The sequence below is a fragment of the Crocodylus porosus genome, unplaced genomic scaffold, assembly GCF_001723895.1.
Source record: "Crocodylus porosus isolate Cpor-Errol unplaced genomic scaffold, CroPor_comp1, whole genome shotgun sequence".
In the NCBI taxonomy this organism is placed as follows: Eukaryota; Metazoa; Chordata; order Crocodylia; family Crocodylidae; genus Crocodylus; species Crocodylus porosus.
The window spans coordinates 239,175,751-239,202,767 of NW_017728886.1; the positions used below are offsets into that span (position 1 = coordinate 239,175,751).

General features: G+C 41.6%; 1 protein-coding gene across 3 annotated transcripts in view; it reads left to right on the forward strand.

Annotated features, from left to right (window-relative positions):
- The first annotated feature begins 13,493 nt into the window (after positions 1-13,493).
- Positions 13,494-27,017, forward strand: part of OXR1 (oxidation resistance 1) — a 414,124-nt gene continuing 400,600 nt past the window's right edge. For all 3 annotated transcript variants that reach the window (XM_019551781.1, XM_019551803.1, XM_019551790.1), the window contains exon 1: positions 13,494-13,573. In XM_019551781.1, the coding sequence (XP_019407326.1) occupies positions 13,557-13,573 (17 nt within the window). In that variant the 5' untranslated portion in view covers positions 13,494-13,556. The remainder of the gene's footprint in view (positions 13,574-27,017) is intronic.

Sequence of the window (27,017 nt, forward strand, 5' to 3'; positions counted from 1 at the left end):
CTCTCTCTCATTGTCTTTTTCTTTTAATTGTGGAGGAACATGGATTTTGAGATATTTTACACAGTGACTTCAGGAATTTTTTATCAGGGATTTTTCAGTTTTCCAATAGGGAGCACCAGAATTCCTGCTAGGGAGGCCAGTGGCAGGACCCTGCCTGCTCAGAGCTGGGACCTTGGACCCCGCTGGCTGTGGCTGACCTCCTGGCCAGTTGGGGCCAGGAAGACATGCTTTAACAGTTCAGAGCAGGCCACCACACCTGAAACATCTTCCGGACGATATCTGCCCAGGTGGCCGGGCAGGGGGCACACATGGCAGTAGTGCTGCACAGGCCAACCCTGCAGCAACAGCCCACTGGCAGCTGGCCCAGGGGGGCAGATGCCTCATCCCAGTCTGGCAGGTGTGCAGCAGGGCACAGGCAGGCAGCAGTCTCCACTGCCAGACTGCTGCATTGGGTAAAAGGTGCAGGGAACTCTCAGGGCTGCTTCAACAGCCTGGCTGGCACAAGGGGTAGTGCCCCATGTATCAGTTGGCTAGGCTCCAGAAGCTCCTGAGGGTGAGTAGCCCTGAGCTATTTGCTAGGGCAGGTTTTTTGTATTGCTGGGGCTCTAGCTCCCCCTGGCTGCAGATCTGGGAGGAGCGAGGCAGGGCTATTTTGCCTCAAGTGGCACAATTTGCTCCACAACCAAGTGCATGTCCAAGCACGTGTGCTGAGGCAGAAAGCCCCGGCTCAACTTTGCACCACTTCTGTTTGAGCTGCTGCGAGGACATGTACTTTCAAGTATGGATGCAACCTTTATGTCACCTCCTCCCATCAGGGAGCTGTGGTAGAGATTACCCTCAAATCGAGGGATTCCTGATGACGTATCCCCTGGCTCGATGGTGTTCCTGCACTGAAGCTACTGAGGGGACTGCTCTCAGTTTTTAGATGCTGGGGGGACCACTAGGTGTTTTGGAGAGTGGAAAAGAGTGGGGGTGAAGCAGCTGGGAGCTATATATCTTGGGTTTCTGGAGGACTGCAAATTGATTGCTTTCAATCTGGGGAGCTGACTAGCAATACCCTGGAACAATCTGGGTAAATTGAATCAAAGATAAACCTTACCTGGAATGGCATAATTCTAAAACATGCAGAGGATGAGTTAACACCCTTTAATGGATGAATGCTCACATTTTAAGTGTCTTTATGATGGGTTTAAAGGTAACCTGTAATCTTACCTTAAGAAACCTATGTTGTTGGGCCTGTGGAGCAGTCATTTAAAAAAAGCATAGTATTGGGTAAGGAGCAAAGTGGGTATGATTCCTGGGGAACAAAGATGACGTAGAAGTAACCTCTGAAGGTATAGCTCAACACCAACTTTCTCCTTTCTGATTTGAGTGTCCTCCTGGCATAGCTCTGCCTAGAATAGGAAGTGTATATTGTACTCCTTTCCGCTTTCCTATCAAATTGAAATCAAATTAATTTTTACTCATCTTTACAAAAAACTAAAAGTTGTAGAAGGAATGATTTTCAGTTGTGAGACACATGCAGAGTTCTGACTAACTTGGCCAAGAAAAGTGTTCTTGTTGCTTATAGACGGAGTTAATTAGAATTTGGCTACCATAACTGGAAGCCTTCACATACTGTTTGTACTGTTGAGTTAGCTTCACTCATGGACCTAGCAACTTTTGGAGAACACATCAGAAACCAAACCATTTGATATCTGTATTGTCAGCTTAAAATAATATGATGCAAATGTTTCACACAAGCATTTTTTATATATATTTATTGATCCTCCAAGAGATAAGACAAAATTAACCAAAGAACCTCACATCATGAGATTAACTTTAGTGGAATCAGAGCTGTGCATTTACCAGTGAGAGCCTTTACGTGGAATATATTTCAAAAAAGCTAATGGTTAGATGGTTCTGTATAGTAATAAAGGGGAAATACTTAAGAAGAGAACTCTCTTAAAGACAGATATTTGTATTTTAGTCGGAAGAAATTGCATTACAATAACTTTGTCTGTGTTCTTCAGTAACCCAATGAATAAGCATAGGTTCAATAAACAAACATTTTATTCAATAAATATTATTCCTATACCTGCCTTTAAATATTAGAAATGAGATCTAGTGGAAATATTTCTCTAACAATGGAAAAATTACATTTGAAAAAAAAGAAGAATTATGTCCCCCTATACAGTGCGTGACAGCTTTTCTTTAACCATAGATGCAAATAATTATCAACTAGAATTGTACATTAAGGATTTTGCCACTTTAATTTATGGCAGGGGAAATAAAAAAGTTGACTCACTTTCTCAGAGTAATCTGCTACCAGCTATTTCCAGCAGTTTCTGAGGATAAGACAATTTAAAAATCAACTGTCCTCCTCAATAAGGGCTACTAAACTTGCTTTTATGTTTGACATCTATCTTTACTGCTGTAGTCTTTTTCTCTTGGCCTCCTTATCAACTTTTTCTCTTGGCTTCCTCAGCAACCCTCCAATCAGTTCAAGCAGCTACATCCAAAATTCTTCTCCTTGTGTTTAACCTCACAGTCTGCCATCTTAGTTTTGTGTGGGCAAAGTGTCTGTCTGGCCTGCATAATGAACTCTACTTGCAAATCTCTTGGCTGTAGTGGGTTCGTTGTTCCAGTAAGGAGGAGAACTTCTAACACTGGTGAAATGTAGTGTAGTGCTTGGAAAAAATCTGATTGATCTGTCTTCTTACTGCACGCCATGATGATCAGATGGGTATGTAGAAGATGGCAACTGATCTGGTTTGTTCTTGCCAGATGTATTATCTCTTCAGTCTTTTCTACGAAATTGGCTATACATTCTGTACTTCTGGCACAACTGCTAGGTGTGTTCCATGTGTTACATGAGCAGAAAGTCCATTAAAAATAGCATTCAGCAGCTTTATGCAGTTTCTTGCTAGTTCTGCTGCTGTGAAGCTGTGCTTCCCAAGTTTTGATTTCATGAAGCGATCTGGCTGATTGAGGACCCAGAATAGTTGTCAGATAATTTGTTAGTTCCCTCCTTTTTCTTTTAATTGAGCAATAACTCCTTTTTCAGGATCTTCTTTTGAACCAAATGAGTTTAACTTCTAAGCAGCAACTTCTTCAAGTCATTTTAACAGTTTGCTTTCCTTTGTTCACCAAGGAACAAGGTGTTTGCCCCAGTTGAAATAAGTTTATTTAGCCTTGACTAATAAGTCTTCAGCTGGTTCTGTGCCTTCATTATCTATCACCTTCTTGTTTTCTGGCAAATACCAACATCTTTAAACATAGTAATGTAATGGATGCAAAGAGCCATCCATCTATGGTTTGAGGAGCATTTTCGAGAACAGGACAGTCTTTCTCTAACTCTTATCTGTTGTGCATGTACTTTAAAACAAATCTTTTGATCTATAATTTAAATGTGCAGTCATTACTAAGTTTTCTTAAGGTTTTTTTTTTAATATATATTTCTTTATGTCATCTCTCTTTGTAAATGGGGGAGAAATAAAGCCTAGTTCTCACCTTTCTCCTGCCAGTGTTCAATTAATAATATATAATTGATAGTCTCTCAGTTGTGGGGAGAATGAGAGAATAGGAATGATATCAACAGTTTTTGATAGTCCTTTGCAAAGTTTAAAATACTGCAGAGCTGCAGGCTACAGAAAAAAGGAAAGGAAGGAAGGAAATACAAGTGTTGCGTCATCACAAAATACCCAGAGGTCATAAGAAAAGAAGGATAAATGGGGTGTCAGAAAGGTGAAACAGGGCAAAGTAGTAGAGCTGGATTTTTTTGAATTGTAGTTTTGTGGCAGGATCATTTTATCCTTAATTTACATGGTACTTATCTGTAGCTTAAAAATCAATACATATGTAAAATAAATTGAGTCTGATAGATTCAGAGTAGTCAGGATTTCCTTCTGTAGAATACCTTTAGGCAGGTAATCAGACTCTACAGAGGAAAGAGCACTAGAACATGCCTTTAGTCCAGTATGGTACTGTATGTACTCTATGGGTTATAATGCTTATGTGGAATAAAAGCTACTATAAAAACGTGGAACTGAAGAACAGAATGATGCATGTTTTATGGTATGGGGAAGAAGACATGAAAGAATACGTTGAGACTATGGTGCTGTTAAAGTTCATTTTATTGCTAACATAACAAAAGAGAAACAGGAGACAAATAGATTAAAGACTGAAGAACAGTGGATTATGGATTACGCTGAACCAATGGTTCTCAGCCTGCAGGCTACATCTAGCCTTCAGCACAGAGGATCAGCAGACCAGAAGAGCTCAGACCAGTGTTTCCCTCTTCCTGCCCTGTGTCACGCTACTGATCCCCTCTGCAGCTTTCTCTGCTTGCTTCCTCCCCTTCCTTCTGCCCTATCTCCCATGACAGGCTCTTGGTAAACTCTGGCTGTGACAGAAGAGGTGACAGAGGTAGGATGGGGTGTGAGGGAGATCCTTTCTCTGTCCTTTTCCTTCTGAACATGGTAGCTATTTCAGCCTTCCCATCCCTCCACTCTAAAGGGGATTAGTGGCCTGTGGTGCAGCTCAGTGGCAACTTACCCAACTTGCTCTATTGCTCTAAAAGGTTGAGTTTCACTGACCTAGGCTGACTAGGTGAGGACCAGACCCAGACACAGGCATGGGTGAACTGGGCAGCTGCCTGGGGCCTGGACAGAAAGGGGGCCTGAAAATGGGGGGAAAAAATCAAGAAGAAAAGGTTTTAATATTGGTCATGTATGGGACTGGCAATATTATCAATTGAGAATGAACTATTTGAAGACATTGATACCATAGATGTGATAAAGACTTATGCAACAAAAAAAAGCCGCAGAGTAGAGTTTATGTACACATTTTATTAAAAAAAATGCGATTTGAACACTTTGATTTTCAGTTTTTTTATATTACATCTTCTATTCATTGTCTATTAAAATTTATAAAAATGGTGATTTTTTTTTTTCCCCGTTGTCCAATTATTATTATCATTATTTCAGGGTGAAGGGGGGGCCTGATACTAAAAGTTCATCTGGGACTGCCAGGGGTCTAGGTACGGCACTGGTGAGGATGCAAAGAAAAAGTATCTCAGGGTAACTTCTCTTAGAAATCACGGTAAGTAGCTTCACTTTGAAGGGACATAAGACTGCCACAGTGAACTGGTATGATTAAAGTACAAAATATGTTAAGAGCCATAATTAATTAATTTGTAAAGAAGATTTCCATGTAAAGAGATTAAACAGGATTACAGATGTAATATTAATAGATGATAATGTTGGATCTTTGGCCAGTGTTAAAATGGTTGCTGTAAAGGATTTGTTGACAAATGGGATGTTCACCAAAATCAAATGTAAACTGTTTACAGACATAGAATATAATTAGGCAAAAATTACAAAAAGATTAGGGGAATGAATTAATTGGAATACTTCCTAGGGGCCATATTTTTTACAATCCAGTAATGTATGCTAAGAGTTCTTAATTTATCCTTGCTACCAAACTGACCTTCTGATCACCAACAGATAGTAATTCTCCTACTTTATTTCAGAGCACAAGAATTTCCACTGAAATATTTTCTTTTCTTACTTTTTACCTTTTATTTTATTTGTTTGTTTTAAAGGATTTAATTTCTTGAGCTCATTAATTTTTCATGGTTGCCTGTGCAGTTGCTTAACTCTATAAAGAAATACCATGGTCTAGGCACCAGGCGGTTTTGAGAGAACTTGAAATCTTTGTGAAAAAAACTTCCTGTCAAACTACAGTTAGATTTTTTTTTAAAGGAACCTGCAATCTCCATGTTATTACTTAAAACTTTTAAAATTTGTTACATGTGTATACAAGAGAAGAACCTAACCTATGCAACCATGATGTGATAATTATGCAGCTACTTCTCTCTTAACGTTGTAGTTATGTTCTTGAAAAATATGACTTTAAGTGAAACAATGTTAAGCAAATCCAATTTCCCTATAAGAATCTGTGTAAATGGGGCGGGAGGGGGGTGTTAGATTCCAGGGAAATGTTTTTCATCAAACAAAAGACATTTTATACACAGTCTGCAGCCCCTTGTCCTCTTCCCCCATGCTGTGGCCTTGGGCGGGGCTGCACCCTGCTGCCATGCACACTCCTGGAGGGCAGGGAGGACCCTCACCCCTCAGATCTATACACAGGGCAGGCCCAGGCTGTGGGCACAGGCTCTCGCCGTGCTTCCCTGCTCTGGGACCTGCACAGCCTTGGAGGCATGACCCAATGCGGCTAGGGACAGCGGCCCATGTGGGAGTCTCCTTGCTGCTGTGAGCTTCCCCCTCCTCTCCCTGCTGCCTGGCAATGTGCCCTGTGCACCTGTTGCTGCTTTTGAGGGGTGCAAGTCTGTACCGCTGCCCTTACTGCAACCCTGTGCGCAGAAGGTGTGTTGCCAGGTAAGCGCAGGGTGAGCAGCGGCAGGGAATTTCTCGCATGGCTCTCCTGGTCCTAGCTGCGCCAGGTCATGGGGGAGGGCAACAGGGAACAGTGGGCCCATGTCGAGAAGCTGCTTGCTGCTGTTCCCTGTCACCCTGCTTCCATGTACCATGACCCGGTGCGGCAGGATGCAGAGGAGCCACATGGGGGTCGCCTCACCACTTTGTCCCATGCTGCCCTGGTGATGCCTCCTACACGTGGAGCTGCAGTGGTGTGTGGCTGTGCGCCTCAAAGCAGCAGGGGGTGCATCACTGGGGCGGTGTGGGGGGAGCTTTCAGTGGTGAGGAGATCCCTGAATGGCCCTGCTGTCCCCAGCCACACTGGGTTGGGCCTGTGGAGGTCCCAGAGAAGGAGCTTGTGCCTGCAGTCTGCCCCACGAATGGATCTGGGGGTGTGAGTCCTCCCTGCCCCTTGGGAGTGCGCGTGGCAGTGGGGAGGTGGCCCCTTCCCCTCCCCTGGATGAGCTACCCACAGCCCTGTTCTGCTCCCTCCTGGGGCACTGCAGCTGCGTATTGTGGCCCTGGGCCCCGGGCCCCAAGCCCCTTCTGGCTGGGCAACAGCTCTAGTCCTGCCCAGCTCTCTCTGTATAGGGGCCTCAATCCCTCTTCCCCCCCCCGCCCTGCCTTACCTGCTAGAGCTGCTCTGCAGGCTGCCTGGGGCCATGTTGTATCTATGCATGTGGTGCCCCCTGTCACACAACCTTCCTCCCGTTCCCTCCCAGCTCCCTGCAGGCTGGAACTCTGCTAGCCTGCAGGGAGCTCACTGCAAGATGGCAAAATCTGTGGGTTTCTCTTGTAAAATGAGAAATCCGTGTTTGGCTCTGGAAAAAGGTAAAGTTTGTGGTTTACTTCATTTTTCCAGCATCTAACCAATATTATGACTGAACATTCAGTGACTTTAAACGAGTATGTGCTCTAATAGATCAGCGATGTAACAATGAAATGATATTAGCAGGACAGGCTTGAGTGAGAAGTACCTGTATTGCAAATTTGAGTAATTTTTAATGATAGGTTGAAAGAAAGGGAGGGAGAATAATGCATCCTTATCATTCTTCATTCTGAAATTGACGTGTTTAAACCAAACATTTTTCATTATCACCTTACAAGTTCATTTGATTTATTGAAGCATGAAATACATGTTGATTAGTTTGATTTCTTTAGAGAGGAAGGCTAGATAAGACCATTACATTATCTAGTCTGACTACCTGTACATTACAGGGCTCTTAATTTCATCCAGTTCCCCCTTTATTGAGCCCAGTAACTTGTGTTTGGTTGAAGCAGTGCTTCTCAAGTTTTTTCTTTTTAGGCTCAAGGCATCCCTTGAAAAATGCCAGCTCTAAGTTTTCAGTATGGAAAAATAATACATCAGGTTTTTTTTATTGTAAATGGCTTACAAAGATCATAACGGGTCAGAATTTTATTAAGATTGTGGATTCTTATTTGAATACATTGGGTTTGTGTTGGAAATCACGTTTATACACCTAACTGGTCTAACATTGTGTGGCATTCCACGGTACCCTTGAAGGGATCTCAAGGCACCCCACAGTACTTCAGTACCCTGGTTGAGAACCAGTGGAATAAAGAATAGCTTCTAGAAAAGCCAGGTGTGTATCTTCACAAAAATCCTATTATGTTCAAAATGGACACTTACTGTAATAGAACTTGCATCCCCCCCCCCTGCAATTTATTCACATTACTATAAAATACCTAAGAAAGTGCATGGGGTGTTGAATACTGGACTTGGAGATCTTTGAAAACAAAGCCTTGGTATTTTACTTGATAACTGTATACTCCTCTTTGCTCTTGTCTCGTTGGGTTGTTCATACCAGCAAATTAGAAGCAATCCCAAAGATATTAGCTTGTTATAAGATAGTTCCCTTCAACTCCAAACCAATGGTTTCATTTATTTTTAGATATCCCTCTCATGTCTCAGCAATGGTAGAATCTATTTCACTATGTCGTTGCCCAAGAGAGGCAACATTTTCTTCAGGCAAGGCCAAGGATGATAGAAACTTATTGAGAACCACAAGATTCGTTTCTATAAAAATCTTTGATACTCTTTCAAAGTAGTAATTCCACGCTGCGGACTGCAACCTCAACTGGGTTTGCAGCACGTATGAGTTGGAACATGAGCCCCTTGGAAATTCTGTTACAGTCTTTAGGCTGATCCTGGAAATGCAGCGACAAGCCACCTGAAATAAGAAGTGTACCAACAAAGACTGTGGACAGGAGTTACATTTGTACCCAAGAAAAGCCCAGGCACATTTTCCTATTGCCCTGTGCGCTGGTCTAGGTAATCAAATTCACTAAAATGTATTTCATCCTTTAAATAAATCAAATGAAGTTGTATGATGATAATGAAAAAAGTTTGACTAAAAGGTTAATTTCAAAATCGGGGATGATAAGCCTGGATCTTTTCCCCTTTCTTTCAACCTATCATTAAAAACTTGCTCAGAGTTGCAATATAATTAGCCCCAGAGCTGTGCACAGTGTCAGGGTGATTCTTTCACAGCTGGACCCCTCCCAATTTGGGGTAGGTCCAGCTGTGCTGTCTATGCCTCCCACTCCTTGTTCTGTGACCCTCCCCAGTCATTGCAGGGGGGGATGTACCTTTTGCTCAACCTATCCTCAGTGCCCTAGGGACCTGTGGAGCTGGCCTGCTGCTGCTTCCCACCCTCCAAGGGGTGAACCTGGTCTTGTGCAGGGGGCGGGGATGGGTGGGCATGAAGCTTAAGCAGGTTTCCTTCTGTTGGGCCAGGGGCTGACTGCAGCAACTGCTGCTTTTCAGCAGCTTCCCATTGCCAATGGACAACTACCCCCTTCCCAGCAGGAAAGAGCATAGGCTGTAAAACTTTATGCTCCCTGCTCATAACCCAAGGAGCCAGCCATCTAATGCCCCCTTGCCTGCATAGCTGTCCAGCCAAAGGGCTGGAAAAATTTAACAGAAGGTCTTGGCACTAGAAATGAATACCCATCCATACCAAGATGACTTATTTTCTGGAAGATTCTGTTAAATTATATAGAAATTTTTATTGGGAGTCTCTCTGGTTGCTGATGGTGATGGTCTTTAGCACCTTCCTCATTTCTCTTGCTTTGAGACGTCTAGTGGGATTGATAGAAATTGAAGTGAAGGTTATTTTCCCCAACCCTAAGCCTTAGGACATAATTCTTGCCCAGTTCTACTAATATAGTGGATTCAACTACAAAGCACAGTAATTAGAGAACTAACTTTTTTATATCTTTCCTTTGTGTTGGGTAAAATTTATTTAGAAGTACCCAACAGGTTGTTTGGGTATGGTTGTTGTGATTTTTTTTCTGAGTTCAGAAAAACTTTTGGCTATTATTTATTGGACCCTGACAAGAAACTAGTCAGGGCCCAAGTCATAAGAAAGTTATGTATGACATTTTTTTTGCATGTCACAGTGCATAGGAACCCAAAGTATTATCAGATGTATTTTATAAACTTTTAACAAAATAAATATTTAAATGGACAAGGCTCATTTTGTAGTATTATTCCACATTTTAAAAATGAAATGAGAACTATAAGCCAAATAAATATAACAACTCATTTTATGCCTGGAATATTGCCTTCACTGGTCAGTTATGTATTATGAATAAAATGAACCCTAATTTCAGTTCCATTGATGGTTTGAAAGCAAACAGCAGGGAAAGTAATCTGTATCTGGAGATGGTATGAGTAAATGATTGATTGCTGAGTCAAGTCTCGCATCCAGTTCTGAATTTCGCTATAAGAACATTACTTATAGTGCACATTGCATCAGTCTTGTATGCAGCACTGTATTAAAAGCTGGCTTGAAGTGCAAGCAGATTCTATCTGTTGCCTCATCCTTTTCAGCTCTCATTGTCATTTTATCAAAGACCTTAATCTAAGTGGCTAAGTATGACCTGTGCTTTATAAATCCTCGTTATCTTTTTACTAGTTCTATACTTGGCCAAGAGTTCTTTTTTCCTTTTTAGCCTTAATCAGTTGCTTTGACATTTCGCTAGAAATGGGATTCCTTCTATAGTTTACTCTATCATCCACATATCCTTTTAAAACCATGGATGTGTAGGGTCAGCCTCTCCCCTTTTTGAAGTGATAAAGCTCTGCTTAGCTATTGGATCTTCTTTAGTTTTATCTAGAATTCTTTGATTTTGAAGTCTTGGAATCTTTCTTTGGTTTAACTTCTTTTCTTGCTATTTGTGATGTCACCTGAAGATTTAATGTTCTTCTCTTCCTATAGAAAATATACTTTTGCAGCGTTGTGGGTAAAGTTTGCTCTGGGCACTAACCTCCTTTTTTACAAACATTGTGTAGCTGGTTTATTCCAGAGCTGATGAGTGGAGGTATATCTACTTATTATATATATTTTTTCTATTCTTTCAGTCCTTCCATAGAATTAGTACTTTGGGAATAAGTTTGTGCCTGGGAGAATTTGACCCATTGTTTATTTTGTTGTCTTGAATAAATCATTTACATTTCCTCCTTTTATTATCTGCTCTCTTAAAAGAAGCCTGTATGTCTTGGTGATCAGCCCCAGCTATTTCTATTACCCCACCATGTTTTAGTAATGTCAGTGTATTCAGTCATCTTCCTTTAATCCTCCTACAGACACTTTTATTGCTTTTATTTGCTTGGTCATTCTCTTTGCGTCTCTGTCTAAATGTGTTCTTGTCTACCATCTTTTGGAAATAGTTGCTTTAATAAAAAATAATCTCTTAATTTAAAAGAATTAGGATCCTCTAGGATTATCTCTAAGATTGTCTGCCTGTAAATTTACCCAAATAGTGCAAAGTCAGGTTAGGTTAAACTATTCCTAACATGATTTAAGCTAAACTGAAATCAATGATGTATAAACCAACTGCAGATGGTTCCTCAGCCTCACAAAAGGTTTTTAGCAGCTTTTGGATTTAAGAAAGAAAATTAAACTACTTAGATGGTCTAATAAAAGATATCAGGTTTACCCAAAGAACCTTGTCTGCCTGTGTCCTTAGACCACCACAGCTACAACCTACACCCCTGTAAACTTTTCTAAGGTAGCTGTTATGTCTGCATGCACCTGAATGATGGAAATAGAGCAAAACAGTTGCAACTGTAATCCTGTTTCATTTAGGATTAAAGTTTCAGAGATTTTACTTCTAGTACTTTCCAGAGCATGTAACTATAAAATTCAAACATCTGCTGTATGCTTCTGAGTGGCAAGTCCCTCTTTTCTACTTAAATCAGTTGTTCCCATTTAAAATTACTTCTGTCCACAGTCTATATCCTCTTTTGCATCTGGCCCTTAATATTTATATTAATGGGACTTCAAGCTTTTAAGATCACGTCTGTACAGCCTCCCTATGTGCACCTAGACCGGGGTGGGCAAAATGGAGAACTATTTAAAGGAGGAGAGTCAAACTCATCCAGGCCTGCAGGCCAGATCTTCATCTTCTCCTGTCTCTACACTACACTTGGCCATTTTTGTTATGCATGTTTATGTTTGTTTATTGTAATTTGTGAGATCTTTCATTGCACATGTGCCTTCAAACAGTGGGTATTGCAGTAGGTGTTGCTTAGTTTGAGGCTTTGTGCTGCGGTCAGAAGTGGTTGAATCACCGCTGCGCTTCTTCATGAGTTCTTTGGAGTGTCCAACTCTGGTGAATAGACAGTTGAGACGTTGTCACCTTTTGTCATGGTTCATCAGGGCCAGGTGACAAGGACTCAGCTGTCAGGTGTGTGTGGGGTTTTTGTTTTTGTTTTTTTTTTTTTTTGCTGTCATGTGTGGGTTTTTTTTTTCTGAGTCTCTCATTCTATATCTGTAGCCATGTTTCCTTGGATATGGTGGCATTGAGGGGCTGGGTGCTGTTGGGGAAACTCCTGCATGACTTCAGTCATTTGTGTGCTGCAGGATGGTCATACAGCTGGTGTTTCATCTTCAGTTTGTCTCTCTTTTTTTATCCTGCTGGCCACTGCTCTTCTGATGTCAGGCTACAAATTGGTGACCGAAGCTTCGCACAGTCCTAATGTTCATCATTTAGTTATATTTTATGCTGCTTGCCAAGGTGTATGTTTCTGGTTCCAGGAGATAGCGTGTGGAAAAGAAGAAAGGTCCCCTTCATTTTCACTTTTCAGCTGTACACATTAAATAGCTGTGCTGATTAAAAACACAAATACTGCAAGAGAACAAGATAGAGATGAAAATGTCACTGCCCAATTGAAACTCATGGCTTTAAAATCACTGCTTCCTCAGGTGGCGATAATGAGACATTTTAGCTGGAACGACATTGAAATGTTTGTACTAATATGAAGTTCCCTCAAGCAACCTCTGAATTTAGGACAGAGTTTGTAGCCAAAATTGTCCTACTTGTCAAATCATGTAATCACTATTTCTTCCACATTGCTCATTGTTTTCTTCTATAAACGAAAAAATTTAAGAGTAATTATTTTGTACCTATACGTTTTTTGTCATGAACAAAACTTTTGGGAATTTAATAGCATTAAAATTTATATCACTTTTTCAATTTTTATATAAAAATATATACTATCAGTGGCCAGTTCCTAAGCTGCTTCATTTGCCTAAGGGTTGTCTGTATTACAGAGCTCCTGCAACTGGAACTTTGCTGGATTAGCTATTTTGGCTGAACCTCCAAGTGGAGATGCTGTATAAACAAGCAGAAAGGATTTTTCTTCAACCTTAGCTATATCACCACCTCAAATAATGAAGCTTGGGTGAAAAGAAAACCCTTTTTCTTGATATATCCACCTCTGCATTAAGGGTTTTACTTTGTAATCATTTAATTCATCAGGCTGACATGGCTATGGTGGCAAAACTGTAGTCTAAACCTTGTAAGAGAATTTTTTTTTAAATCAAAGATTTGTTTCAGTAATACTTAATAAACAGACTCAGGTTTTGGCTGTACATCAACATGCATTTATTTGTTATCTGTATATTTTTATTTATATTTTTAAATATAAAAATACTGGTCTTTTTCTCTTTAGATTTAGTAAAAGATATTTACATGTTCAGAGTGTTATCATCCATCTTAGCTGCTTAGTTTGAAAAATCTCTCTCTCTCTGTCTTTTTGACCAGGTCAACTAGGCCAGTCTCTCTGGTGCAGCAGTCTCATAAATGTGAAGCAAATCATCCACCATTATGTTTGGCACTAAAAGGTCAGTTTCTGTCACTTTTTCTGACACTATTTTCCATCATTCAAAAAATGTACAGTGAATATGACTATGTTGTAACATTATGTAAGGCACATAAGCTTTTATATATTTTAGTTTATTTGCTGTACAGCCCCTTCATTCTTTGATTGGGGAACAGTTATTATTACCAGTAGCAGCATGTGGGCAGAGACAGTAATGCTCTTGGAGCACTACTGGGCATAGACTGCCAATAAATAGAATTCTGTACAGGTATCAGAGTGCATCCAGCATATGGTGGGGGTGTAGAAAATAAGTATGACTTCATCTTCATAATAACTCAAGCCATCATATTGCTGTGATCTCAAGAGAGTCTTCTAAAGCTGCAGTTTTGAGGATTTCCTTTTTATAATTGATTGATTTTTATGGATTGTGGGAAGCTAAAAATCAGGGGAGATCAAATAATATTACTGAATGTACTATTTGTTTCCTACATAATGCTAGAGCAGAACTGGTGTTAATATTAAAAATGATGAAATAGCATTGAGGTCCTCCAAAGCTGTTTTAAAATATTTTATTCTTACACAACGACCTTAATTTCTTCAGCATTTTCAGGCAATAACAATAACAAGTTGGAACTGATTGCTTCATCCAGTGAGCTTGAAAGTTTATTTTGTTTATAATTACCTGGATTGTATTTTAAGTGCTACGTGTTAACATTCCCTTACTAGATTCCTGTCAAAAGTTAGTCTATTCTGCTGTATGTGCTGAGCAAGTTTTTGAGAGACGTTGGCAAACCCTGGATACAAGAATCTTTGTCCATCCTTTCTACACCCCAGAGATGGGCAATTATTATACAGACTGTGTCGACTGGAGTGTTCCTTACCTTGTGTAGAAATAAAGCGTAGTTGTTTATCATGGACTGCTTCCAGACCGGTTCCTTAAGTGTATCCATTTTAGGAGTGACAGGCTTAGGTACTTGTCCTCATGACAGTCTTTGAGAGAATGTTCAAAGCTTAGGTTCTGTACGCAGTCATGAAAAGAGTCAAGTACTTATGGCTCATGGAGCTGCCTAGAGCTAGGCAAGGAGAGACCCTGACCACAGGATCATGTCTAAAATTAGAGAGCGGTGGAAGTTTAAGCATCTGGCATGCAAGGGCCTCCCTCCTCTTAGGATCCAGGTCACCAAGTGCTCTTTACTTACATCAGCAAGGCTCAGTGGTGCCTGCCTTTTGCATAATAGCCTGGTGGTTAAAAAGCTCTCCCTGGCTAGGGGCAGACATACAAAAAGCCTGAGCCTGAATTTATTCAATTTTTTCAAGTTAATCTAACCTGGCTAGACTGAACTGCTTTGCAAGTGTACAGACATTCCCTCTGGAATGAGCAAATGCAGGCACATGCCTGCAGTTGCTTAGGCTAGAAGCTGGGAGGTGCTAGAGCAGCTCTCCCATCTCTTCTATAGTGCTGAGCTGAGGAGGGGGCATGGCCAGGACCTGGTAGGACACTCTGATTAGGGAGGGGTTTAAATGCCCACCCTGTGTGCACAGTCCTAGGTTTTTTCCCCACTCACTGCTCAAGGGGCAGGAGTGTTGCCACCCCCAGCCCTGGGCTAGCACTCTGAGGCAAACGGGGGGTGTGGGGTGCACACATCTGTTGATGTTACTCACCTTTTCAATCTGTCCCCTTGCTTCTTCATACTGTCTGCAGCAAACCATGACAGGCTAGGGGGCCAGCAGGGAGCTGATAAGTGTTTAGCAGCCCACCAAGAAAACAAAAGCCCCTCTCATTAGTTCAAGCTCTTCTTACACAGCTTTTTTCAAGGAAGGAAGGGAGGGTCATTACCAGCTACCTGTTAATTAGCTCCAAAAAACCCTAAGTGGAAACTGTCCTGTCTGCTTTTGTCCTGTCTACCTCACACACCCCTCTCAGCATTAGCTAGCCTACCACATGCCTGAGGTCTGTGCTGTGGGAAATGGGAGGTGGGGGGTGGGGAAATTCCTGCTTGAGCAGTGAGGGGGTGGTGGGACAAGGGAAAGCCAGGCAGACCCTGCTGTACCTGTAGTTTCTGTTAGAGCTCTGGCTAGGGAGCAAAGTGGCAGGGCCAGCCCTGTTCTCTGAAGCAGACAGCCCAGCCCAAGGCTGCAAAGTATCAGGGATACTAGGGGACTCTGGTTTAATTTAAACCAGGAAGGGGTCTGGGACAGACATTGCACAAACCGGTTTGACCCGAGTCAGTTAAGTCTAATGCTACATTCAACCAGGTTTATCTTAAACCAGTTTCAGCCATTTTGAAACTGGTTTATGTGCACTGAACTTATGTTCTTACAGGTTTTAAACCAGTTTCTGATCACTTAAACTGGTTTATGTGCAATGTTTGTCTGTCCCTACTCCAGGGAGCGGGAGACCCAAATCTCTTCCTACTTCCCAGGAGGGTGTCCTAACTGCTGGGCACCGTGTTCTGGATACTTTCCATCCCTTCTGTTGAAGCTGGATCACAGGGCTGTACACAATGCAAGTTGTAGGGCTAGGGAAGCAACCAAGCAGGAGAATACCATGTTGCCCAATTATTAGGGCATGGGAGGGATTAGTTCTAGATTCCAGTTGGTGCTCCCAATCTATGAGTTTTAATTTAGATAATTGTTGGATTTTTTTTTTTTTTTTTAAACAAGCAATAACCATGGGAGGCTTATTCCTTCTCTAAAATCTGAAGGAGGTCTAACATTGTATTGTCAATTATCGTACAAACAACTTATCTTTAACAAAATCATAATCTTGACTCAAAGCCGAAACTCTTTTTTGACACCAAATTGTCAGAGCTACAATGTGCAATATTTAGGCATGATTTTTTTTTACCTATTGTTGTTTTCTATTCAAGATTCAGATTAGAATAAAAATAATCTCTGTTTTGATCTAGTTCTGATTTAAATAAAGAAGTTAAAAAGTAATTGTCCCATCAGTTATTTTTCCAAAAGTACAGCTTCTAAGCAAGGAAAATATTTGTAAGCTCCTTTATCAGAAGCTCCACAAACAATGTGAACTGATACTGTTAACAAAAGTGACTTCTCCTTGATTTCATTTTAACTTAAGAGTTGATTTAATGACTTTAAGTGCTGAACTGTTGTAAGCATTTTGCTTTGTCTTGTGTTTCATTCTCATCTTTTTTATTTGCCATGCAAATTTCTCTTCAGTTAATTGAATCTACAGTAGGCACTAACATGAAAATAGAGGTCAGTGTCTTTACTAAATTCATTTTTGATCCAGTTTTTATTTATGTTGCATGCTTACTGCAGTTTTGTAAGAACAGTTTTCTACAACATGACCTACATCATTGCCTTTTGCGGAAAGATCGTTAGATGGATGCTTTTTATATAAGCATTGCTTGCAGAAAGCTTAAATTTTATTTCATTGGGCTAAAATGTGTTTTCTCTACCAATAGAAGCTAGATAGTCTGCCTCCAAACCAGTGGGTTCTCAGTTTGGTAGAATTTACACTGTGTATCTTCTGTGGAAAACATGCTGTTTAGGTTTACTCTGTCTGAGGTTGTCCCTCGGCTCCCAAGTAGAGGCCTCACCGAATACATGGTATAACCCCATGTTATTTAACTCCTTCGGGCTCGCTTCCACCTGCTGTGAGGGAAATTCTCCATAATTACAAGTTCAGGTTTCAGCTCCTTCAGTTTGAACCTGAGACTTCATCATAGTGTTGGAGTGGTAGGTGAATAATACCACAAAAGCCAGTTATGTTACTTTTTTTCTTCTTTAGACAACAGAGCAAACTGTAGTGTGCACACTAATAGGAATAATGATAAAACTTATCATAATGACTTATAATGATAAGTCATAAGATATGACAGACCTGAAAATTATTACAGCGCTACTGAAAATGTTCTCTGGATTCTATAGATCTGCTTTTATAATTCTGGAAATCTTTCTCTCAGTCAAGGAGATCTAGTGGTGATCGTGAGCATTTAACATCATAACAATATTGCATTCTTTTTCAGACTCTTGTTTTGCATTATTCCTCCCTGCAGCTACCTACGTGATTCTCCTAAATTAAATCTTTTCAGTATCCACTGAATTCAGGCAACAGCTGGAGCAGGATAGGTGTATGTCTTCATTGCATAGATTATGGAGGACTGCTGCCTTAGCAGAAGGGAACTGCGTGCCAACTGAAGGTGATTGCCTGGTGGGATGGTAGAAACTAGATATGAAAGTGGAAAAGTCTCTTTGATGTGAAAACGTAGTTACTGGCTGCAGTAAGTAAAGGGATTTCTTTTTTAAACATTTGCTTTATGGAAATGCATTTATTTAGTATTTAACTTTGTCCATGAGTGTGGTTTTATGCTGGACAGCGAGTATAGGACAAATCTGTTCCCACTACGTGTTGTTTTTTTGTCTAGGCACTCTGGCATTCAGTAGTACAATTCTTGCAGTGTGTTAACATGGAAGTTCTTTGCATTGTTCATAATGTAAAAATACTGCATAATAGGACAGTTGCTCCTCAAGATGAATGTTTTTCGTACCGGGCCAGTGTCATAATCAGCCATTGCTTAAAATATTGCAAAACATTCCATGAATGGGTTTTCAGCCTCAGTGTCTAAGACTAAGTGGAAAAATGGAGTACCCTCCTCATCCCCTTTTACATTGCCAGGCTCATAACCTTAGTATAATAGAAAAATAGGAACGCAAGACGTGACCCTAATTCAGCCCTACACTCAGGGCAGGATCATTCCACTTTAAGCCATCCCAGTTAATTGTTTGTCTCATCTTATCTTACACATTTTTAACAATGGAGATTCCACACCCTGTCTTGGTAACTTATTCCAGTGCTAAACAATTCATAATAATAACGGTCCTTCTGATATCTGACCTAAATTTCTCTTGTTGCAATTAAAGACCATTGTTCTAAATCCTATTTCCTGAGCCACAAAGAATAATGTAACATGGTTCTCTTCAGAACCACTCTCCATATATTTTGAAGGCTTCTCAAATCCTACCTCTGTCTTCTCTTTCCAAAGTAAATAATCCCAGTTCTTCCAAATTTTTCTCAAATCATATTTTCTAGGCTGAATTGCTCTCTGGAGTTCCTGGGCACTTATACACTTACTCCGGGAGGGGGGAGAAGGGCATGCTTTAATTAGAGCAGGTCCAAGAGCCACTCTCATTTAAAGTGCCTGGGGTATCTCATGTATCAGTGTCCCCATACCTAAAAATGGTGGTGGAGCACTTTATCTAAACCACCCCTACTGTCTTTTTAAGTATGGGGATGCTGATAGACGAGATGCTGGAGCCTGCTGGAGCACAGTAGCTCTTACCCGCCAGCTCTTGCCTGATTTAATCAAGTGTGCTCCTATGTGCTGTAGTTCCTATGTCTGTTTTAAAGCATAGCATCTCAAATGGATAGGTGAGGTCTCTCCAGGACTGTAAAGGTCTTAAGAATCCCTTCCCTTAACTTGTAGTTGATAATCTCTTCTTGATACTGTATGCTATTGGTCTTTTGTGCAACAATGATGTACTTTGTTGGTTCATATTCAGTTTATAGCCCACTATAACCACAAGTCTCTTTCAGTTGTTCTGCAGTCTTGCCAGTCATTCCCTCATCTGTATTTGTGAATATGCTTGTCCTGTCCTGATTGAAGATGTTCTACTTATACGTTGTTAATTTCATTAGATTAATTTTGGACCATTTCTCCATTTTATCAAGGTCATTCTAAATCCTAATGCTGTTCTCCAAACTGTCTGGAATTCCACCCTGCTTGATGTCATCTGCAGATTTTAAGCGTGTACTCAATCCCATTATACAAATCATTAATGAAAATGTTGAACAACACCAGACAAGGAGAGACCCCTGTGGAACTCAGTTCAAAACCTTATTCAGATTTTGACATTGAGCCATTGTTGACTTCTTTTTTAATGTGATGATCCAACCAGTTACGTAACAACCTTACAGTACTCCTGTCTAGACAGTATTTCCTCAGCTTACTAATGAGTGTCATGAAACCCAGCATCAAAGTCCTTGCTAAAGTCAAAGTATATCACATCTTCTGCTTTCTCTCATGCACAGATCCTGTTGCCTTATCACAGAAGGAAATAATATAAAAGGAAATTGGGTTGGTAAAGCATGACTTGCTTTTGACAAATCTGATGGCTGTCTTGGTTGCCTTGATCTAGTCCAGGTGCTTAGAAGCAGATTCTTTGGTTACATGTTCGTCAATCTTTCCAGTTATCAAGGTCAGACCACCAGGTCTATAATTCCTACATTCTTCTCCTTCCCTTTCTTAATGAGGGGTGCTATATTTGCCCTTTTTCTAGTCTTCCAGCCTCCAGGAATACCCAAAGAGAGTAGACAGTGGCTTTGAAATTATATCCGCCAATTCCTTGCACTCTAGGACGCATCTTGTCTGGTCCTGCAGACTTGAAAATGTCCAGGTTATCTAAGTAATCCCTAATTTGTTCTTTTCTACTGAGCTGCTTATCTCTTTCTGCTGTCAACTGTGTTCACCTGTGATGGCTGACCTCATTTGTGAAGACAAGTGAAAAAAGCCATTCAATACTTCAGCCTTCTCTACAGCATTTATAACTAGGTTACCCTCCACCTTTAGGGTTCCTAAATGACTTTTACTTGTTCCTCTTCTAACATTTGTAGAATGCTTTCTTTGTTGCTTTTTTGTCATTTGCTACCTGCAACTCAATATATTCCTTGACCTTCCTGATTTTCTGCCTTTGTGCCCATAATCTCAAGTAACAGCTGAACTAGGCAGATATTATGAGTGGTGCAAAAAGGGAAACAAGGACACCAGCAGAAACAGCTTGGACCATCAGTTCAGAAAATGTTTAACCTCTTTAGCCACTGCTAGGCCACTTAAAGTGCTACTGATTTCCTCTGCTTTTACTTGCACTCTTGCTTGGCATGTTAATAAAATGGTGTTCTTAGATTAAGATGCAGTCTTGCCCATGTTGCTTCTCTGTGCTGGGTGTGGAGCTTTTTATTCTTCACAGTCAGTGAAGCTGAAGAAAGACTTTAGTTGCCTGTGTTAGGCCTTCTTTTCCATTCCCTCTAAGATTGTGCCTGGCCCAGTGGCTATTCTTGTGCGCTTTTCTCTTATACATCCTCTGCCTCAAAGGGATAACTGTGTAAGAATTGTTTTTAGTAAAGCAGTTCAGTAGAAGCATATGAACCCCCATATTTAATGTAGCAGAAAATTATTAAAAATGGAATTTTCATAGATACATAGTTTGTTAGGGGCTGGAAGGAACCTTGCAGATCATTGGGTCCAGCCCCCCCCCCGCTCTAGACAGGAAGACAGCTGGGGTTAGGTGACCTCAGCAAGGTGATTGTCCAGTCTTCTCTTGGAAACCTCCGGGGTAGGTGACTGCACCACCTCTGGAGGGAATTTATTCCACAGTCTGGACTCCCTGCCTGGGAAGGAGTTTTTCCTGGTGTTAAGCCTGAAGTGACCTTCCACGAGTTTATATCCATTGATCCTGGTCTTCCCCAGGGATGCCGTAGTGAACAGTTGTTCACCAAGCTTCTGATACACTCCTCTGATTATAGTGGTAAGCCACTATCAAGTACCCTCTCTGCCTTCTTTTCTTTAGGCTAAAGAGGCCCAGGTCCCTCAGCCTATCCTCGTATGGCTTGCCTTGCAAATCCCTCATCATACAGGTGGCTGTTTTCTGGACCTTCTCAAGTTTTTCCATGTCCTTATTGAAGTGTGGTGCCCAGAACTAGATGCAGTACTCCAACTGCAGTCTCACCAGTGCTGAGTACAACAGGAGTATCTCTTCCTTAGTTTTACACGAGATGTATCGGTTGATGCGTGACAGCGAGTTATTTGCCCTGCTGACCACTGCCTCAAACTGATGGCCCACATTCATGCAATGGTCAGTCATTATCCCTAGGTCTCTTTTGGCCACGGTACAAGTCAAGCTGTCACCACTGAGCCTGTATGTATGCTGAGGGATGTTTGCCCCCAGATGGAGCACCTTATACTTGGAAGTGTTAAACTTCATCTGGTTCTAATCTGCCCAACTCTCAAACTTGTCCAGGTCTGCTTGTATCTGCAGCCTATTTTCTGATGCGACCACACTGCCCCCTAACTGGGTGTCGTCTGCGAATTTGGCCAGTGAGCTTTTCACTCCCCCATCCAAATAATTGATAAAGATGTTGAAAAGCACCAGTCCAAGTACGGATCCGTGAGGGACACCACTAGCCACATTGCACCAGGGTGACATAGTTCCATTCATGAGAACTTTCTGGGTCCTACTCTGTAGCCAGTTTCCTGTCCATAATCTCACAGTTTTCCCACAAGGATATCATGGGATACTAGATGAAAAGCCTTTTGGATGTCTAGGCATATAACATCATCTTCCATGTCCAGGTAGTGGGAGACCTGGTCGCAGAAGGAGATGAGATCGGTAAGACCTACCCATGACAAAGCAGTGCTGGCTGTCATTCAGAATCTTACCTTCTGCGAGCATATCACACAGATTCTTTAATGAGCTTTTCCAGGATTTTCCCTGGCATACAGATTAGGCTGATTGGCCTGTAGTTACCTTGGGTCCTCCCTCTTCCCCTTCTTGAAGATGGGCACAATGTTGGCCCTCTTCCATTCCTCAGGGATTTCCCCTGTGCGCCAGGAATTCTGAAAGAGCTTTGCCAGGGCTTCTGTGATGACCTCAGCCAGCTCCTTCAGCACTCGGATGAAGTCCATTCAGTCCCACTGACTAACAAATGTCTAGCTTTTGTAGTTGGTATTGCGCCCGCTCAGCATCCACAGTGGGAAGGCTCTCATTCCGAGCATGCCTTCTATAAGCCAGGATGACATTGGGGGCATTGCTTGTTCTATGAGTCTGTTTCAATGTAAATTGTTTCACTCAATGGTGACCTCACTGCATTCTTTTTAATAGAAAGTAACATTGCTTGAATGTTTCTTGACATTTATGCTCTATTATATAGTAAACTTTTGCTATTACTGAATGTTGTTATATTGAAGTGCAAAATAATACCTATTAAAATGGAGTCTTTTTAACTTTACTATCATTGCTCATATGTCACAGCATTTTATCATTTCTGTGCATGCAAACTGACTGATATAAAAAGGCATGATAGTATGAGATTTAGCTACTGTGATTTAAATTGGAGAGCAGAGTCTGAAATGTACAGATTTATCCTACAGACCTGGAGCAAGATTTCCTAAAATTAAAACACAAGTCCTAAAACTATAGTCACGCAGATTAGCAGGTTCCCTGCTAAGATACCCAGGGCAAGGATAACCAAATCCCTTTGGTTGTCAGCCACCATCCTTAGCTTCAACCTCTTAGGCACCTTGTTAATGACCTTCAACCCCTCCTGAAAAAGTACGACTGACTGAACGTAGCAATGGGGAACAAACCTATTCTGGCTTATAGATAGTCCTCCAGCCTCATATGACATCGCTCCAGCAGCAGACTGCCTAACTCTTGTTCTCACCAAGACACCAGACCTTGTGCTAGACTCAGATGCCTGTTGTGTCACCTCATCTGTACAGACCACTTCATCACTGGGCCAAATAATATGTGTTATAACATCTGAGGTCTATTTACCTGTACCTCTAGCCCCTGTGCTGTCTTCCCTGGACAAATGAGGCAATCTTGTGGGTAAGAATGGATGAACATGAATCTAACATTAGTTCCAGAAAGACTCGCAAGCTTGTTGCAGAACATTTTAACCTCCCTGGAGATTCCATCGCTGATCTCAGATGGCGGCTGTTCAACAACAAAACTTTAGAAACAAACTTGCTTGTGAAATTGTAGGACAAGAAATCATCTAAGTACAGTTAAACCAGGACTATGGATTCTTACCCTATTATCTGGGTTAGCTTTAATAACCCGTATGTCCCTCAAGGGGTTAACTGCTTTGATTTCCTCCCCCCCCCCACTCTGTCCTATCCATCTGGCCCCTCCCAGCAGTGCCCTGTCCTTTTTCCTCCCCCTTCAGCGTTATCTACAGCGTTATACCATCCTCTATAGTGGGGCAGCATTTTTTAAACTGGCTGACTTTGACTTTTGCGTGTTCTATTTAAATATCTTTTCAAAGTTAAGCATTTTTATTCAATGTGATCGTCTTTCAGAGCTCACATCATTTTGTTCAGTGACAGCTTGGATTTTTAAGATTATATAACTCTACCACAAAAAGCCAGACAGCCTGCAGTTCATTCTCTGTCCCTGTAGTTTAGACTCCTGCATTCCAGCATGGAGGATGAATACTTTGACATATCATGCATTTTTACAACAATATCAGCTTAACACACAGAGGAGCAAGGATGTGGGGTAGAGGGGGAAGGAAATGAGATTAAGACACTTGTGAATGATAGCCTACTTGTGAATGAGATGGGACAGCTGACTTGCTCATGTTGGGTTTCTACCTCACTCAAGTGCCACCTAATTCAAGGAGTAAAGGATCAAGACCTAAATATTTATTGAAAGTTACTACATACCTGGTCACACACTGTATCTTCAACATCCATGTCATGATCTATTTGATTCCTTAATTGCATACATCCCCATTGGACCATAATTGTTCACTTAGCTCTCACATTTACTCAGGCTATGGACAGACATACAAAAAGCTGCAGCCTGAATTGATTCAGTCTTTGCAGGTTAGTTTAACTTGCCTAGATTTCACTTGCAAATTGCTTCATAGACATTCATGAAATGTAGGCACATGCTTACAGCTGCTCAGGCCAGGAGCCGGGAGGTGTTAGAGCAGCCCTCGGTTGCAGGGAAGCTGTGCTGGGGGAGAGGCCTGGCCAGCCCTGGCAGGACCCTGGAGTGAACTGTATAGGGAGGGGGTTTAATTCCACCCTCCCTGTCCCACTGACATGGACAAGGTCCACTGGGTGCTCCTCCCTTGCTGCTTCTGCAGCAACAGGATCTGGAGCACGGCCAAACACTGGCAGGCATGGCCCCTGAGGCCAAGGGGGAAGAGAGAAGGGTTATTTCTCCTTCTACCACCACTGCCCCCAGGGGACCGCAGCTGGGATCTGCCTGCCCTGACAGCTGCTGCTTGCTCCCTGCAGGTAGCGAGTGGTGGGATAAGCCCCTTCCACCAGATGCCAGAGGGAGGGGGAGATAACCCCCCTTTCTGCCCCACTGCCTAAGGGGGCATATCATGGTGTCTCGGGCCACAAGACTGCCGCAAGAAGAGGCTCGCATTCTGGGACGCTAAGACGGGGGCTGCAGCCCCCATCAGGGTTGCTTCCCCCTTACCAATGTGTTGGGGGTGGAGCCAGAGGTTGGCCTTCAAATCCGTCATTGCTGTATGTTCTCAGCGGTCTCCTCCCTTGGTTTTCTTAATCTTTTTCTTTGTTGCAAAGTCTCTCCTGCCAACTCTCAGCTCTGATGCATCCCCTATATTTATCTCCTCTACTTTTACTTGCGTTCTGCAGAGCGTCTCAGGAAAACCCTATAACGGCTGATTTTATCTATGTTGTTCTTTGTTTCTGCTGTTGCTGTAGCTACACAGTTCTGTTTTTCAGGTTTAATTTAATTTTGTATCTGCATTCTAAGCCCTCTTTCTGACACCTTTTGACTCGCTTCTCAAAATCTCTCTCTCTCTCCCCCTCCCCCTCCCCAGGATCTTGCTGGTTTTTTACTGTTATTTTTATGAAAAACTGAGAAAATAATAAGATGCAACCTTCAGCCTGTTCTTGGTTTCCCTGCAGTACTTTCCTTCTCTAATTAATTACATAGAAACGTCTTGTTTTCCTCTTCCAGTACCTCTGTTTGTTTTGCTAACTTCATCCCATCTCCTGATCTGCCTTTGAATCCATTGTCATACCCTTCTCTGCATTTCTTTATAACCTCTCACTTTTTTCTTTGGTTCTTTCCTCACAGAAGAAGCATGCTTTAATTTCTCCGATCTTAAAGATTCTGTCTCCAGGGGCGGGAGAGAAGTGGCAACAGTGGCATGAACGCTTGCCTGCCTGGAACTGAAGTTGCATTGTTTTCATTTGTTTTTATTTTATATAATTATTTTCAAATTTGCTTCTCAAATCTCCTCTGAATTTAGGAAACTTAACAGTTAGACCTTTGGTTGTTGAGATGAATATGATCCAGTATTGTTACACTGTTTCCATACGTGTTTGACCATCTTCGTCTATCTGTTGTTGCTTGTCTTATATTTAGGGGGGTTTTTTGGGATGTGGACTGCATTTTTATTCTCTGTTTGTATGGAACCTCACGTAATTTGGTATGGGCACATAATTAGATCACTGGGTGTTAGAAGCTACTGTTTGTATTTTTGTACTTATTATCAATGATCTCATATGTAAGTGCTGCATTTGGTTTCACACATCATGTGGATTTTCTTTGTATCTGAAAGCAGTGGGACTACTTGTGTTAGTAGAATTAAGTAGGATTTGATCACAGACTAATAATACTGTGTGGTGTCTAATTTTAATTTTTTTTAATGCAAGAATTCTGTGGAACTCTGCTTGACGGTCAGTAGAATCATGTTTGATCTTTCCAGGAAACAATCGCTTATTAAACTGGAAGACAAAGTGGTGGGAGTGGATAATAAATGTTTCAAAGTGACAGAAGTCTGACTCCCTTGGGCTGGAAAGAAAAGACCTCTGCATTTTGCATGAGTATGTTAAAAGTGGCCAGACATTTTTAACTGAAAGACCCTTTGGCAGCAGAGCTCAAAATTAGACGAAATAAAACGTAGAAATGCTTTAGTGTAGGGAAAAAAAAACAAAGATAAAAGCCAAAAACAAACGAACAAAAAAAACCAGGCAAATGTTACCAAAACAAAAATGGAGAGCTTTTTTTAAATTACCACAGTCCTTCTTGATGTGGGCTTTTCTTGTTCGTTAATAAGGCAGCCAGGGAATCGGGATGTATAGCAGGTTTTATATACATATCATTTGAAATATAGAAGAGCATATCTAAACATGCATACAGAAGTTCTACAAATATTTGCGGATGTGGCAGCATTTTGTTTTCTAGTCCATTGTTTCATAGTAGCAAGGGTCAGGATGATGACTCCAAGATCCTTTTCCGCCTCTGTACTGACAAGAATGGAATTTCCCAACCTGTAGGTACGGTGCTGTTGTTCCTCCCCAGGTGCATCACTTTGCACTTGTCGGTGCTAAATCCCATCCTATTCTCATCTACCCACCCTTGTAACCTGTCTAGATCTGATTTGCAGCCTATTTCTCCCTTCTAGCATGCCACATCCCCCAACATCTTAGTGTCATCAGCAAATTTGAACAGGGTGCTTTTTACCCCCTTGTCCAAGTCACTGATGAGGATATTGAACAGTGCGGGCCCGAGGACAGAGCCCTGCGGAACCCCACTGCCCACATCCCTCCAAGTTGAAAATTGACCCATCCACCACCACTCTCTGGGTGCAGCCCTCAAGCCAGTTGACGACCCAATTGACTGTGTGGGTGCTGACACCACAGTCCCCCAGTTTCTTAATGAGAACA